Below are 17,734 nucleotides of genomic sequence, written 5' to 3' on the forward strand. Positions count from 1 at the left end.
CTTTAAGGTGAAACTTTTGATCAAAAGCAGATGTGAACTATTGGTATACATCTGTGCATTTCTCTACAGATGGGGCTACCCCACCATTGCAGAAAACTCTGTGCAAAGTCTCACTTGTAATTAGTTAACAACAATTACAGTAAATATAGGTTGTGTCCATTTAGATTTACAACATTATTTTTTACAGCTCAGTTTTTAAACAAACTAGCAGGCATGCCACCTTGACATTACTTTGTCAGAACAAACCAACATTATCCTATAAAGGAAGCAACTTCTAATAGCAATTAGTGCACTTGAGCCTGAACATAAGAGTCACATCCTTGGAGGTTTTCAAACCTGAAAAACTTCCAGAAATTATCAATTTGGAAGTAATTTTTATTATCAGCATCAGAAACTGGGGGGAGGTGAGTAGGGGGTGTATGGGAGCCAGGACAGAAAACCTCAAATGAAAATTCCCTGCTGGCAGACTCCAACAGATGAATTGAAAAATCTTAGTAAACAAAGAAACTATTCTGCATCTGTACGCTTACAAATTTCTCCAGTAATAAAAATGAACTAGAGATACCTGGAACTTGGTTTTATAGTCAGAATATACTAATCACCTCTTTTCAAGTCACACCTGAACAAAGTAGCACGAAGTGCTGAGCTAGCAGAGACATGCCCTGCAAGATACACTACTGGAGGGAGAGCCAGGTACATTTTTCTTCTCAAATGGAAGCAACTTCACAAACTACCTTTCTGAATTTGTCCAAAACTTACTATTTCACTAGGCTGCCAGTGTATTAAATACTAGCATGCTTCAAGTTTTAAGAACAACCTACTATACAGTACACATTCCATGCTGGCATACAAATACACTCAACTTCCTAAGCAGTTTCTCTACTGAAGTTAAACAAATCTTAAGGTTCTCAGACTACACAGATAAACATGCTTCATGCTTCTGCCACCTACTAACACTACCTTCTACTTATAAAAAAATTAATTTGCACGCAGCTGTAACTTCCCCCAAGATACAGCAATTATTTACAGTCAGTTACAGGGCAGAGAAGTAGGGGGAGTTCAAATACTTTTTAGGTTCCTGAACAAAAACTCCCACACTACTATTCCTGTGTGATTTTTGTTTGAGTCTGGCCTGCCTGAAGATTTACAGAGTCTAAAAAGTGACTCTGCAAGTAAGAAATCCTTGTATTTGACATCTGTATTTGGCAATTAAAGAAAGAAAGAAGTCAGAATATAGATTTGTCATAAATACAAAAAAGACATGATTCTGAATGTTTAGCTATTTTCTAGAGGTAGTATTTCCATCCTAAAAATTAAAAAAAAACAAAACCAGTAAAAATGTATGAAACACACATCACATGATTTATATGAAGTAAGACTGAGGTACATGAAAGTAGAAACTGCCATTAATGATAAAAATATGGATCTGATTACTAAACAAAGATTCCAGTTTGGTGCAGTAAAGCTACAATAGGCAATAGATCAGCATAGTAGCCTGTTTCATCCAATACCAGAAGTACTGGAGACTATTCTGGAAGAAACTGCAGCCTGAAGACCAGACACATCCAGAATGTTGCTCTTCAGAAAAGCGTGCTTATTCTGTTAACCCATCAAGTCTTCTCTTGCATTCTTCTCCTAATGCAACTGCATATTTTTCTCAGTATTCACATCAACCACAACATTTCTCTGCACCCTGACAAATCTCCCAAAACAGTGATACTGTGGCAATGAGACAGTTCTCTGCCTTGTTTTGGGGGAAAGAAGAGAAAAACCAAAACAAAAATTTCTCCACCATTTGCAGTTTACTGCCTTTCCCTCAATGTCCCCTCACAATTCATACATGAAACAGCAATCTGTGTACCTTTTTCTTCATTCTGTATGTCAGTGTGGACTCTGATATCATCGTGTCTTTGCCGAGACACCACAGCTGAATTTGAGGGTTGTAATCCATAGGAGGCAGAACTGCCCCGATCTCTGGATGAAGGGTATTTTAAATTGTCCTGGTCAGCTGATGCACTGTCAGTTCTACAAAGAGAAAAATATTTTTTTTTATGTAGGGGTATAACAGGAGTGGGATTCACATTCACTTATAAATACAACATATTTAAATGACAATCCCAAATGTATTTCCCTGTGTCAAAAAAGTTGTATGTCTAATCTGCTGCTTAAAAAGTGACCTTAAATTCACACTGGGATGGGAACTGACTAATTACCAGAGCAACATGCAAAGGAAACGCATTCTAATGCGCCAGCACCTTTTCTTAGGATGCTCTCAAGCCTCTTTTCAGTTGGATGTCTATACCAGGAAAAAATTACTTCCCAGGGTAACAAATAAAATACAGCTAGGTCTAGGTATGCACCACACTGTATGATACAGTGCCTGCCATTTGTGAAAGTCATCACTAATCCACATTTACATAATATGCCACGGGTCTTACTGAGCAACATAAACCCTCTTCTTAGATGGAAGCATGTAACTGATCATCAGCACAAAAATCACATATTACGTTTTTACAAAATAAAAACTGCAAAGCAAGGAAACAGGTTTGACCATGAAAAAACTGAAGGTAAATTAAGAGCTGTGATCCTTTAGAATAAATGTCTGCATATAAAACACAAGTTTAAAAAAAAAAAAATCTGCATTAGGTTTAAACCACTCTCATATCAGAAAACTGATATAGCCCAGAATAAAATCTTAAGGAAAAAGATTAGAAGTATGAAACCAGCTCTTCTCCCTGGACATACTAAGTGGTACAATTTTTTAAAACACAGGACTTCAGAATGTAAACTCAACCAATCACTTTAAATGCATTCTTACAAGCAATGATGGGGGGTTGATATTAAAACAAAGCAATACCCAAATATCCAAAAATATCCAAAGGGAGAATCAGCAGAATTTTGCTCAAGTGTATTTGGAATTAGACTATTCACATTATTTACAGCAAGCTTTCCCTAAGCAAACTCTGAAGATCAACTATTTTTACTTAAAGCTTTGGGTAGCTCATTTGATTCTTTAACAAAAAAGCAGGACAGATCATTCCTGTAAATTAACTACAATTTGTGTAAGGATAAACACCACATGTTCTTGAGAAAAAGTCTTTCATTCTTCCTTTTCAAGAGAACACTGCGATTAGAAATGGTAGACAAATTCAGGGAAAAGGAAGTCAGATACATCTCAAGGCCAAAAGGGAAAAACACAGGTAAACTTTTTGATAAGCAGTTGTTACTTAAGCAGTTCTAAAGGCTTGCTACTGTCCAACACAGCTTGGCCTCAGTACAACTGGAAGAGGAATACCATGAGCACTGATACTTGCAAAACCAACTGGAATTAAAAGACATGCATTTTGTTCTCCTGAGAATGTTAAAAGACATTATATTATCAATTTGGAACAAGAAGAAAATTGTACTTTTGCCCTGTTCTCACAGTGCAAGTTGATATCAGATTTGCTTGGCAGGTATTATTCCCTTTTGCACTGTAAGCAAGTTCATTTTTAGACATACACAGTAAGACACTTTTCCTCATTCAGTACTCACTGTGCCATCTACTGCTTTGTTGGGCACTTGCTTGGACTATTTATAAAATAGGCTATGCTACTCTAGAGGCAAAGCCTTAGTAAAAGTCTTTATTAATGACAGTTAACTAGGATTGTAAAAGTCTTTATACAATTGGGCCATCATCATTCACCTAAGCTATGCTGAACAAGAAGTTCTGCACTGTACCTTCACACAGTATGAAATTTAAATGTGCCCAAACCATGTGCAAATTTCCAGACAGATACAGAGACCCCAGATCTTCTCTCTGCCCTAAAACCTCCCAGTTCACTTTGAGCAGTTACTTTGGCCTTTCAATGAAACAGGCTGACAAATTTTCAGTTGGCAAATTTAAGTACTGATGGCTTCTTACGTTTACCTTCCCAAAGGGCATTGCTTTTTTTACAGCAATGCACTGTAAACTGAATCATTTCCAATTGTCAACCATTAAGGCTGAAATTCCTACGTCTGAAGAAAAGCTGATTAAATGTATAATTTTTAACACTGCTCTGCACATCCCAATCAACTGAAGGGCTACACTTTATCACCAAATAAAACGTGAGTCCAATTTTAGTAAAAAATACGTAATTGTTCTCCTGTATATCAATTTAGGAGACAACGATGTCCACTGAAAACATTATTCCCGCTATAATAAATGTGTAGCTTAGATAGGATAGAAACTCCTGGCTATCTTTATGAGGCAGAGAAAAAAAACATCCCAGAAAGATGCTGATATTCTGTGACCCAACTGACTGCTATGATCCTTATTGCTTGGAAAGAGCATTTCAAATGGGAAGGAGCTTGCAAGGAGATTCACAGCAGAGGAAGAGCCCAGGACCTGATGGACCTGTGCATTTCCAGCTGCCCAGTGACACACAGCACTTCTCAGGTGAGAAGGGAACTCCAGACCTGTACTGTAGGCTCCTGCAACACGGCTCTGGGAACTTGTGGCATGGGCTCCTCAAGCTCCTCCTGGGGCTGTGACCCCAGTACCTGTCACCTGCCCCTGTGCTCCCTGACCCAGGAACCCAGACACCAGGGTGACACAGGGCACTGCTGTGCACACTGCATGCACAGGCAGAGACACTGAATTTCCAAATCCAGTTCTGAAAGATACCGTTTTTCATGTCGGGAATGTGGTTATGATTTTGAAAGACAGCCCCTCAGGTCTCAAAGGCAGGCACTCCGTGTTCAGATACTTGCCAAAGTAGCTGCTTTTCCCACCTCACTCCAGCCATTCCACCAGGCAATGGGCAGAACAGTACTGCTGGCTACCTCAGCTCACGCCTGCATTTGAGGAGGGCACTGTTCCTGCTCACATATGGGTATTTCCACTTAAATTGCACTGCACCAAGCAGATGCAAGTTACACAACAGACCTCAGCATTATCCTATGTAACAACAAATCTAAGTTACATACACTGACATTGCCACAGACCTAACAAACATCATATATTAATAGAGTCTCAGTGTACACTGTTAGCAACAGATAAGCAAAAATAAAAATACAAATGTTATATTAAACAAAGTTGAAATGGAAAATCGCAAGGATGAACATGACTGCGATTACCTTATACTGTAGCTTCCAAAGCTTATCTGGCACTTCATGAGAGACTATACTGTTTTACTTCCACCTGAAAAGTTCACTGATGGAGACTAAGCAAAGTACTTCAAGAGCTCACGTGAGTGTTTTCATCTGTGTCTGGTTCTGGTGGAAGATCACCCGTCACCACCAGCTGGCTGCAGACACTATTTTAGCAATATCATTTAAACAGAAGAGACTGCATTCAGTTTTCTGCAGGGTGATTTTAAACCTGCCTTTTGTCCATCAGAAAAAGAAAATAGTTCACCCACCTAAATAAGCAGAAATGGCCACTAGTGTGCCCTCCCTCTGCAAAAAGGCTGCTTATTTTTTTTCCATTGGCATAGAAAAGGAAACTTAAGACTTTTCAAAAATAAGTCTATTATCTCGTTCCATCAAAAGTAGCAGTATGATTTGACTTGCCAATTTGTCTCACTGAAGAGAATATGGCTGAGAGCAACTAGTTTAAAAAAGAAAATCTTTACCAAGGAAAAAAAGGAAAACAGATCAATCAAAAATATATTGTTCCTACAGTTATACGGAAACCTTAAGAATTTTTATCCAAGAAACTTGCTACAATCTGGTATACACTGTTATGTGTAGCTTTTTCAGAACAACCCTGACGTACGGACATTATTTGGAGACAAAAATGACTTAATTGTTCTATTTAGTTTTATTTCCAAGTAGGGGACCTACGTGAAAGATTTAGTCTGAGACAACTCTACTGTGTGAACTCTATTATTGTTCAAGTCAGTTGATTTTACTTGCTTATTTGCTCTATTTGACAAGTTTATTTGCTGTAATGCAGATAAATTCTTCATTACTTAAATTCTTTATCAGTAAAATATTTAAAACTTAGAAGAGTCACTGTATCCACTCAACAGCTCCCCACCAAGTTTCTGACTGCTCTGCCACTGGCATGCAGAGCCTCCTTTTGCCATGGACTTTTCATCGCTTTGGTCCACCCTGCCAAGCCAGAGCCTGGCTGAGCCCACCCCAAAGCCTACTTCTGCTTCTACTCCTGTGTAGAGAGAATACAACTGGCCATATTTTCTACTCATGAAATAACTAATTAACCATTTTCCTACTGCAATTCTGCAATTTCCACTGCTGGACATCAACCTGCCATCGCAGTCGCATTTCAAATCACCTCTTGATTCTGCATCACTCCCTTCTTAGACAGTAGCTCACCAACTTCATTCTGTTACACAATGGGCATCAGAAGGGAATGTCAGGGAAAGGTACCACATATACACATCCTCTTCCTTTTCCATAGGTATATTCCAGTAGACATTTTGGGGTACAGGATATTATGCTAGTTAAATCCTTGGTCTGATTTAGTATGGCTGTTCTTGCATGGAAAACTATCTGCACTCCAAGTTTCTTCTCCTTCCCACTGACACACTTTCATCTTCTTTCATCTTTCTCACATCTCATTCTCCTGTCTTCACATTAAAAACAAAGGTTTTTACATTACAAATTTCAGCTCCTCCATTTTACCAAAAACCAGAAAACCTCTTTGATCTCACACCTTCCCAACTGTATCAGCATATTTAACACAGATGTGAAAGGAATTATGGCTGCAAGTCCAGAACTGAACCCATTCCTGTTCAGCATCCCCCACATGCTGAATCTCCATTGAATCTCTTCTCAAGGTTTCCATTGATGTTTTCACAATGGCACCTAAACTGATCCTGCATCTCATTCTTTAAGCTGCCTTCAACATCACTACTTTTCTCTCTCCCTCCCTCCCTATCTCAGTCTTTGCTCTCTCCTCTCTCTCAACTATCCCTGAAGAGACAGAGTCTTACCCCCTTTCATCCTACATGACTCTACACCCATTCTTAGATAATCACAGCAACATCCTCAAACACCTGTGTTCCCAACTTTCTGATCCCTCACCTGTGCAAACTAAGGTTTCAGCCTATTTCTAACAAACGTTTTACAGGTACCTTGTTGTACATGCAAGCACAGAAGAAACAGAGTCTCTGGCTCAACTTTCCTCCTACACAGCACCCACTACTATCACCTGTTTGTCACTCACTGCGTGGACTCCACCAGAATTATGATCAGACAATTTCCACAGTGAGTGCTTGCTTTTTGTAAAAGACATGCCTCTGCCCTTCACAGCCACGTGAAAACACTGTTCTGAACAGCACTTTCCTGGGCCATTTGGTCTATGGGTTTCTTTTCTCCCTGCCAATATCTCCGAACCTGTCTGTAATTAAAGACAGGGTACTTGTCCTCGGTTACAAACTTCCAGCCAGGATGTTCTCCTGCTTAGGTCGCAAGCTACCTGGAAGGAGACCATATTTTACTGTCTTTTCTCATCAAGTCTAGACCCACGAGGACCAGGCAGTAACTTGGTTTGGCAAGCACCATGCTAACAGAAATTAGGAACTCGTAACACTGATTTACATTGTAGAAGCACACACACCATTTTCATGATTTCAGTTCTAAAACCTAATAGGACACTTCTGGAAATTTGCTCAGATGTGAAAGATCTTGTTTTACACTTTTTCACATCCTCCCCTGCTAACCTACATTTACGAGAGGAGAGACAGAGACGTCCTGTTAATTAAAATCTTATCTTCCTTTTCACGCTTTCACCTAAGAATGTCATGGTGCATCCTGCACTTGCTAACCTGCTACCCTGCACTCACACTCCTGCATTTCCTCCCAAAGGGCAGTACTGCTTGTTTCAGTACACAATCAGCCCTTAGGACTCTAACAAATTAACTCTGCTCACACACAAGGCCTGCACACTGAAATGATTTTATTTTTTGCCCCAAAAGCTGTAACAGGGAAAATGCAGTGAGATCTGTTAAACAACAAGAAAAGAAAAGAAAGAAGCAAGTGTCTAGACAGATGCAAAGGTTAGGAGGGGGAACAAGATCTTATCAAGCCTTCTCAAAAAACCCTTCACTGCTCTCTGTCACACACATCCAACATCTATCTACAAAGTTTTTGTGTTGCTATTGAGTCTGGTACACAGCAGAGCACAAACTAATACGCCCCTATATATCAGGACAACTTCTTCCTCTGTAACACACAGACAGCTCTATCTGTACATACATTGTTGGAAAACCAGTCCACGTGCACCTGATGTATGACTGCATTCACACACACAAAAAATTTCTAATTTCAATTAAAAACTACTTTTCCCTAAAAAAACAATCTGTGCTCCAACTTTCAGTTTCACACTGTTTTTACAACAGGCCCCAGTGCTGATTAGCATTACTAAAAACTGAGAGGAATCTGGACCTACTAATGCAAATGAATCTAGTCATTTTTTACACACACAAAAATGTGCGTTTAAAAACACAATCCATCTGATGATACACCCATGTATGAGCAGTTCCTTTTTTTGCCTTTAGGAACTTGAAACAACTACAATTACTACAGCTTTCACTACTTTGGTCACGTCCTTCACCTCTTCCCCGCCCTGCAAGACAGCATTTACCAGCAACACCACCTGAAGTAAACGAAACAAACAGTCAGCAGAAAAGGGAAGGAAAGAATATGTGGGTATGTTTGTGTTGTGGGGTTTGTCCAAGATCATATTTCAAATTATGAAAGAAACACAGACTGTCAGTTTTACATAACAGATCTTTCAACCATGCATGTGAATCACTTTTAAAAATTAGTTAACACCAAATCAACGAAGACTGATTTAATCTCTGCACTGTCCTTAAATTTGTTGTGTAGACTCAGGTTTCGCATCACCAGTCTTTTTGAGATGTAAAAAAATTGAGTATTGCACATAGATGAAAATGTGCTATGTTTGGGACTGTGTGAACACTTTGATTCCTGGTATCCCCCCTCCCCCTCCCCCCATATCATTAAAAAAAGTAATATTTAAAGGAAAGGATAAAGTTAAATTCTGAAAAGTGACAGAATAGGTGTAGAGGTGCTGGCTCTCTTTTAGCCGAAGCTCTTGATCACACAGTGTGATGGAAACAGAACAAGTCCCTGTGCATGCTGAGGCTCCGTTAGGCTGCCACACTTTCTCTGATGCTCTCAGAGCTTTGGTTCTGCTGGGGCTTTATAGATAATTATTTTAGCAGCCCAGATTACAGCAGCTGCACTTGAGAGCTAAGGAGGCACCAGACTACAGCACAGGGAACACATGTGGAGGTAACTTCTTAAACCAGCCTCATCACCAGGGAAAGCATTTCTGCAGCTACACTCTTACTGTCACCCCTAACACTACAGAGACTATTGCAGGCAATACTACATGGGATAAAATCAGCTTCCTAACCCTCATAAGATATATTTATACTGTACAGAACTCAGGAGAAATTCATATATCCAACCAGAATGCATTTATAGAAATCATTCACTGCAAAGACAAATCCAATTTCTTCCAGGTGAAAAGGTCAAGAGTTGGGGCCCAGAATTACAGACTGCAGCCCAAAAATCTGAAGCAAAGTAGTCAGTAAGGAGTAAGAGACCAGTCTTCTTAATGCTCTCCCAAAGAAATCTAGATGCTCTAAGAAAATGTCACCAATGAAGTTCATAAGCTCTTGAGGAAAAGATAGTAAATTGACCAAGTATTTCAACTGCAGAAGAAATTAGAACTTAAAAAACCATGCCCCACACACCATTAAGAATTGAACAGCCTCTAGCACTGGCCCTAGAGGCTGTGTTGCTAGCTGTTCAAGCAAAAGGAAAACTTCTTTCACAGTAAATGCTGAAAAGACATTTGTGTTTCTTAGGGTCTACCTTCACATCCACCCAATTTTTCTAGTCCAAACTGCATGAGACTAGAACCATCATCTGTCACATGCCACTCTGTTCTCTACTGGAAACTCTGTAAGTAGAATCCCATGTTGTGTTAAACTTTCAAAAACACTTAAAAAAACCCCTCAAATCCACATGTTTAAAAAAAATAAGAAATACCAAATTTACTCAGTATTTCTACATTACAATTTTGACTCTTAAAACAGCAAGGCTGAGCAGTAGAGCAAATACATTGGCACGACATACATTAGAAATAATTAAGCCCTGAAATACACTCTATATCTAACTAAAGAAGCAAACAGGCTTTGAATTTTACTTAAAAGTGCCAGGTGTAAACACACCTAAAGCCTTACAACACATTTTAAGTAGGCTGGGGCGAGAGCTTATACAGATCAACTGTTCTCCCCAGATTAAAAAAACAAAACAAAATAAACCCATGTAGTACGTTGCCAACCCTCAAAAAAAAAGTAGTCAAAAGACTACGAGTACTCCTGCAGCCTCAGTGCTTTCCTGGCTGCGTTCCAGCCCAAAAACAGGCTGAAAATACGGGACCCGAGCCCACCCCCGCTCCCCCGCCACCGCAGCCCCCGGCCCACCCCACGGCCGCCAGGGAGGGACGCGCTGCCCGCAGCCACACACCGGCCACCGGCCGCACACGCTACAGGCCACGGAGCGGGGGCTCCGGGGGAGGACGGCGCGCTCCCACCCCGCCGAGCGCTGGCAGACCCGTCCCCGTCCCGCCTCCCGCCGCCGGCAGCCGCGGCCCCGTCCCGCCGCTGGGCCCACCCGCCCTCCCGCGCTAGGCCCGGCCGCCAGGAAGTGGCTCCGCCGCCGCCCCGCTCCCCCAGGCCCGGCGGTGGGGCCCGGCCGAGCCGCCCAGCCCCGCTCTCGCAGCCCCGACCCCGCGCCCCCGGCCCCAGCCCTGCCCACCTGGGTTGCCAGTCATTCCAGCCCCGCGGGTGGTAGTGCTGCCTGCTGCCGGTGCCGCTCAGCCGAGACCCCGGGGCTCTGCGGCTCATTACCTTGCCCGAGACGGCATGGCCGGCCGGGCAGCGGCGCGGGACAGGGCGGAGGAGCGGCGGAGGAGCAGGAGGACGCGGGGGAAGAGGCGCGGGCGGCGGCTCCTCACTCGCGCTCCGCAGGCGGTGCTGCTGTCTCACAGCGCAGGGAGGGGACGCGGCCGCCGCGGCTGCTCCGGCTGCTCCCCGGGCGCGCAGCACGCCGGGATGGCGGACATGAGCCGCCCGCCCCTCCGCGGGGCACGCCGGGAGGGCGGGCACGGGGCGCGGGGGCGGCAGCTCCGCCCTCGGGGCCGCCGGACGGGATCCCGGCCCGGGGGTCCCCGCTGCTCTGCTCCCGCGCCTGCCCCGGGAGCGGGTGGCTGGCGGCGGCACTGCCCTGGGCGGTGAGAGGGGTTTCAGGCCCTGCGGTGCGTCGGTGACAGCCTCTCAGCTGCGAGGGAGGGCAGCCGGGACATCCCAACGCCACCAGCGTGAAGGGATCACGGAATCACTGAGGTTGGAAAAGACCTCTGAGATCATCGAGTCCAACCTCTGTCCGAACATCACCACGTCAACTGTACCATGGCACCGAGTGCCACGTCCAGTCTGTCCTTAAACATCTCCGAGGACGGTGACTCCACCGCCTCCCTGAGCTGCCCATTTCAATGCCTAATCCTTCCTGTGAACGTCTTCCTAACACCCAACCTAAACATTCCCTGGGCAGAGCTTAAGACTGTGTCGTCCCATCCTGAGGATAAGGGTGTCTCGGGCCCCGAGGGCACCCTGAGGAGCCCCGGCGTGCCCGGGACGTGGCGGGAGGCGGCGGCTCCCAGTCCCCAGCGGTGAGGGGAGCAGAGGATCCCAGACCCCGCGGCCTGAGGGGAGCCTGAGGCCCTTGAGCCCCGCGAGGAGCCGGGGCTGACAGGACCTGAGCGGGGCTGGAGGGGGGAGCTCTGCCCTGCTGCCAGGTCCCTCTGCATGGGTCTGTGCTGCCCCACGCCTCGCTGGAGCTTGCAGGGAGCTGTGTCCCTCCGAATGGGTCAGACCCCATCCCCACGCTTCTCCCCACTAGGACACGTCGCCCGTGTATGAGCGACGGGGGGTCTGATGTTCAGCAGCCATCAGCAGAAAGCTGACCAGGCTCACATTAAACACTAACTGAACCCCTAAGGCTTCTCTGTCTTCCTCACAGGAAGCTTCTAAAATGCATTTCAAAAACAAAATAGTGTCTAAGCCTGGATACGTTTCCATGTAAAGCTGTCTCTGCAGCTGCTGGAAGGGCATTTGGTGCCCAGTGTGGGTAAAGCCTGGCTGTTACCAGGAAGGCAGACAAATCTGAGAGAAAAAAAGTCTCCTCCATTTGGTAGATATTCTAAGGACATTTCCCCAAAACAGGTGTGTACATTGTCTCTGGCATATTTTTGTTTCTCCTGCAAGACCTCAAAACTTACATTATCTGATTTGATAAGTCCAATTCCTGACAGCAGAATATTCCTTAGTTATGAAAAACCGTAACACTTTGGTCAGATATTCAGCAAAGAGAAGTGAGGAGGTCAAAATCTTTTTTTAACTGCGATGTGCGACTCTTGAGACCACTGCAAGACCTGAGGAGTCTTCTGAAATTCTCCTGTGCCTATTTCCATATTAGAAATCCTCCTAATATGCCACGGTTCTGTTGGAGACTTCACTCAGACAGATGGCATACTGCCGCCTCCCTTGGACTCCGCTGGGCAGCCCTCATCCTGCTGATACAGTCCTATTGGCTTGCAGTCAGTAAGCAATGCCTGCAAGACATGGAGATTTTAAAATCAATTTCAGGACAAAAAGAAAAGAAAAAATTATATCACAAGGCTTCATCGCAATAAAATGCCACTTTCATGGAATGACCCCGTGCCCATCAGTCTTGAGTTTCAACTGACGTACATTTGTGTATCTTAAGTGAATTAGTTTTGCAAAACCAATCAATTCCATGAGCCATGACAGATTTTTTTTTTCCATCCTTTATAATTGAGATGGACATCCAGAATTATACAATATGCCACAAAATTATTTTCTGTAAGTATAGCAACAATACCTGCTGCGAATTTGCTGACCCTTCCCAATTAAGCCAAGCAGATCCTGTGCCCCAGTGGTGGGGCAGATGCAGCAGGTGATTCTCTTTGTTTCATTACTGAGTAGCATGCCAGTGGTAACAGCATGAATCACTCCAAGCACAAGGCAATAGTAGCAATGTATTTTCAACTACACTTCAGATTAATTTAGCAAGGGGAGGCAAGAAAGCAACCTGGATACTATGACCAACAGCTGCCTGCATACACCAAGAGTTTAAGAACCACTGATTCAGTGGAGTAAATTTTGTATCAGAAATCCTGTATTCTAGTGGTGAATTTGCTGCAGTCTGTGTGGTCTACTGCAGATCCCTCTTCAGAGTGCAGTTGTCTCCATTTGTAAAGTGGATCAGTGATGCTCAGCTTTCTAAACTGTTGTTGTGCACAGCCTTAAAACTGTAAAATCTTATATAGCTGCCAAAATAAAAGATATTCTAGATTTGTTTCTACAAGGATGATTACATTGTGAAATTTGAATGGTATTACAGATATGAGTTAAAGCTCATCAAGATTTGTGAGATAGAGTATTAATTATTCCTATAGCATTTTCTCAGTAGCAGATTTCAATCAGCCAAAGATGGATAAGGCTATTCAGATATCACACTAGCCATTAAGAAGCCCAGGGAAGCTGAGGCCAGGATTTTCAAAACTGCCTTCTAAATTTCAGTCCTCAAGTTTGGAACTTGGGTACTGGGTAGCCAGCACAGACATCAGTTGGAGCTGTACATTCTTAAGTCTTGCTAAAAAATAAAGCGTTTAAATCTGGACCCTCTCAAAATAGAAATATATGTACTTAAAAGATCTGCCTTAAATTTCAGAAAGAGTCAATGACACTTGTGGAGATACGTGCCCTGTCTCACTCCTGGGTGTATGCTCAGTCCACTCCATCAAACTTCCCACATCCATCCTAATACACAACTCTGGAGTGACAGACACTATGAACCATACTTTTCCTGCTTTGTAATTCATGCTAATGATTTCTCAATTTAATATATCAAAGAGAGCTGCATTAATCTGACTGTTATTTTTAGTGGAATGGAGTGCAGATTGTATATATTTAATGTGCTGAAATAGGGTGGTAAGCACCATATTGCGTCTTTTTCCCCTCGCTAGTTTATTTCCTTACTAAGCAGTATGTCTGGGGAAACCAGCATGTGCTGAGGACTGCAAGTCACTCCTGGCCCTTGGCTCCCTCTGATCCATAACAAAGCTACAGATTGAGAGAAAAACAATCACCAACCATGAGAGGGAAAGAGATGCTATTTCCTCTTGTGGAAATAGGACAGAAGCCAAGGAGCAAAACATTATTTAACTAGAGCAGAGAAGTACCAGTCACCAAGATCCTGTAGTCTATTTCACACGGATGCCTCTTAAAAATCATAAAGGATTCTTAGAAGAGTTACTCCTTGTACCTGCCAATTCTACTGTTTTGATGGCAGAATCCAGTTTCTATCAATAACCAACCAAATTTTCAGTCGAATGGCCCCACAGACTAATTTCTGGGCATAGCAGCCTCAAAGCACATGTGACGTGTGGCCCATCTGTGCGGGCGTTGGGAGCGCGGGGTGTCCGGAACACGCTGTACTGGCGGCGCAGGCACAGCCGCCGGCGCGCAGGAGATCCCCGGGACTCCCACCGTGCTCTTCATCAAAAACGTGGGCAGCTACAAGGACCTGGGGAGGCCAGACTGCCCAGCAGTCTATCCTACTGTACCGTACCTGTCCATCATCTCTCTGATACTGTCTATCAAATGCTGCAGCCCCTGTTGATGCCTACCTTGTCTCATCCCAAACTGGAATTTTTCCTTATCCTATGAGGAGTATTAATACAGAAATCCAACGTACAAATAATCCTAATAACTGCATATTGAACCATTAGTTCACCACCAGTTTTGTGTTGAAAATGATTTTAGCGTAAAAAGGTTTTGGAATTCCAATTTGAATGTTACCAGAAATCATCTTTTACCTTCTTTTCTTTGCATAAAAGACTAAGGAAAACATTATTTATTTTTTCTGGGTATTTATATAGCCACTTTGAATTTAAGTGGGATAGCACATGCCACCATCTGCTCCATTTCCTCAAGGTCTTTTAGAGGATATCTTTTCCTGAACAGCATTCCTCTACAACAGTGCAACAAATAAAAGACATTAAATTTCTTAGAACTTGCATCTTTGCTCTCCTGAATTTCCTTATGACTATTACATCTTTTCAGGCATTTTACATCTCCTAGGTAAGTAGCATTATGTACAGTATTTGAGTAAATATCTGAGTTCCTGTCACAGACATCATCCTGTCATAGATTTATTGCATCGTGGGCTACATTAGTCCTTGTTTGTGTGTACAAGCTGTTTCTTCACATTCTGTTTATTAACAGTATGTTTTTCTGTTTATTAAGAGCATGCTTCCTTAAATGTCCTAGACATCATTTACATATTACCAGCAACAGTCATACATAACGTACAAACCAAGCACTTCCATTTAAGTGACAGGTTTCTAAACAAGTAGTTGTTGCAGTAACTTCAACCTGACAAATACATAACCCAAACCAAAGTTTCAGGCCTTTAAATATTTAGGCCCTGAAAGTCCAAGGCAAAATAGTAGGAGAGTATTTTTTTTTTTTTTTTTTGTCAATACAAGCAGTCATATTATATCTGTTAAATTTCAGCCAAGGTAAAAATGGTGAGATAGCCCAAAGCAGTAGTTTCCACACTGGTTTCAGGAGAGTGGGAACTGCAGCAATCCTTTTCTGAGTCTTGGAATCCACACAGAACTCCTTAGAGGAAAGTCATAGTCTGCCTGCAGTGTGTTACATAGTTAAATTGACAGCATGGTAACAACTCAGTTACAAAAAATCGTCTCCAAAAATCAAACTTCATGGAACAGCTGAATGTCTGATGTGTAGACAGCGCTGGCTGAGAATCAAGTGTGCTTTTACTCACGCTGACTGAAAGGTGCTCCATGAGCAGCAGCTCCCTCTCCTCTGCCCAGTGAGACAGCGCCGTGCCCCACGTTCTGCCCGAGATGTTCTGTCACCTGCAAGCCGGGCAGCGTGGCTGCACATCAGTTCATGTTGCTGCAAGAGCTGGCTGTTCAGGCAGCTGTGAGGAGATTTGTGCTGCTTGCATTATTCCTGAGAGCCTGGGCAGAAGCCTGAGAAGCACTGCATCCTGCAAGAGGGAAAAGCTGAATCGGGACTCAGGAGCAATTGCACATTATGAAATGCTGCACAGAGCTGGAGCAGAGCTGGCGTGCGCTGTACTGCACTGCAGAGAAAGGCAGAGTTGCAGCAAGAAGCAGTTATCTCTCACCGTGGATGCCGACAGTACAAGACTATTATACTCTGAAGCCCTTTTAAAAAATTAATGATGTATTTGATGCTTCATCTTTCTGGTGAATCTGAGAATTTCCACCTGTTAAAATAACTGCTCTCACACATAAATTTTCATGCTCTGCAGACCCAAGTTTATGTCATGTTTGATGAAAGGGTAATTTGAAAGAGGCTTCCAGGAAAGTATCAAGCCTTTAAGGCATAATAAGCCCAGGGAAATTTGTTTGAATGGTGTAATGAATCCAACGTGTTAATTTAGCTCAGTTTGGTGCTTATGCTGATAGTGGAGTGCTATGAAAATGAAAAGAAAAATTGGTCTAAGAGGTACGGTACAAATACAAGTGAAACATACAGTAAACTCCCCCAAGGTATTTATCCTTTAATCTTCTCTAATTTTAATTGCTTTTTCTAGGCTTATTTTCCTACCTGTTTTTTAATGTGTTCCAGATCTCAACATTACCAAGTCCTTATCTCTCCATCTTTCCTTGAAGCCTCTGGAAAAGACTTTGATGAGATCAGTAGAGATGTCACTTGAGTCATACTTCGTGAGATAGCTCAATAACCACCCTTTATGAGAAAAAACATAGTATCAGAGCACGAAAGAGAGGAGCCATGAGTCCAGAAAGAATGATTTAAGCAGCAGGTCCATATCTCTGAGAGTTTAGTGCTCTGCCCCAGACAGTGTTCCATGGGACTAATATTAAGTGTGATGTACAACCAGATTATCTGTCGGTTCTGCACACATTTCTCAAGTGCCACTCAGGTTTTCTCACAGCCCTTCTGAAGGTCATTTTTGTGGAAACTCACAAGTTGGGGTGTCCAACCACAAAGCTGGCAATGGGGCCAAAAGTAATTCCTAGAGGACTCATGACTCATCTGCTGACCAAGGGACCATGTCATCTCTGCTTTCATAAGAGACCAGCTAAAAACACAAAATCTTTCACATCTCTGGATGTTCGTGTGATAATGTGCTAACAGGAGGGGAAAACACTCATCAGCAGAAAATAAATCGAGTTGAATAGACTTGTGGCATGTGGATAAAGCTGGAGTAAACACAGGGAGAAACAGCAGTTTCTCTGGTTCTTCTGCAACCAGGGCGCTGCAGAGGATGGGCATCCCTGTGACAGCGGTCACTGGCACTATCTAGAGCAAACCCAGGAGGCTTCAAAGTCTCCACAGGGGGGATCGAGGCCCCAGGCACTACTTGGTTGAAATCTCACCTGCATAGTTGTTATTGCATGTTATTTTTGTGAGAAAGGCCGTGTCCATGTCTGAATAATGACACAATTCAGTCTGAATCAAAGGGGGATAGATTGCCTTTTACTGCCAGATACATTGAGTCCAAGGACTCAGTATTCATTTGAGCCTATGAAAAGCTTGGTGTGGGAGATCTGTCTAGCATCATGTAAAAGAGAATCTGATTTCCCAAATAACACACATGC

At 43.1% G+C, this 17,734-nt stretch overlaps 1 protein-coding gene and 1 long non-coding RNA gene across 3 annotated transcripts in view; both read right to left on the reverse strand.

Moving 5' to 3' along the window:
- The window catches only part of SMG1 (SMG1 nonsense mediated mRNA decay associated PI3K related kinase), a 60,596-nt gene extending 49,512 nt beyond the window's left edge, over positions 1-11,084 (reverse strand). Inside the window, exons 1-2 of one of the 2 annotated variants that reach the window (XM_032125494.1) lie at positions 10,786-11,084; positions 1,862-2,025 (exon numbers count right to left, since the gene is read on the reverse strand). In XM_032125494.1, coding sequence (XP_031981385.1) covers positions 1,862-2,025; positions 10,786-10,874 — 253 coding nt within the window. In that variant the 5' untranslated portion in view covers positions 10,875-11,084. The remainder of the gene's footprint in view (positions 1-1,861; positions 2,026-10,785) is intronic. The other variant, XM_032125495.1, reaches the window with a different exon arrangement.
- Positions 11,085-12,192: 1,108 nt separating this feature from the next.
- Positions 12,193-16,953, reverse strand: LOC116452227. Its single transcript, XR_004243440.1, has 2 exons — positions 15,904-16,953; positions 12,193-12,640 (listed from the first exon to the last, which is right to left on the reverse strand). It is a non-coding gene; the product is annotated as an uncharacterized LOC116452227 (long non-coding RNA).
- Between the last annotated feature and the right edge of the window lie 781 nt (positions 16,954-17,734).

The sequence above is a fragment of the Corvus moneduloides genome, chromosome 16 (genome assembly GCF_009650955.1).
Source record: "Corvus moneduloides isolate bCorMon1 chromosome 16, bCorMon1.pri, whole genome shotgun sequence".
NCBI lineage: Eukaryota > Metazoa > Chordata > Aves > Passeriformes > Corvidae > Corvus > Corvus moneduloides.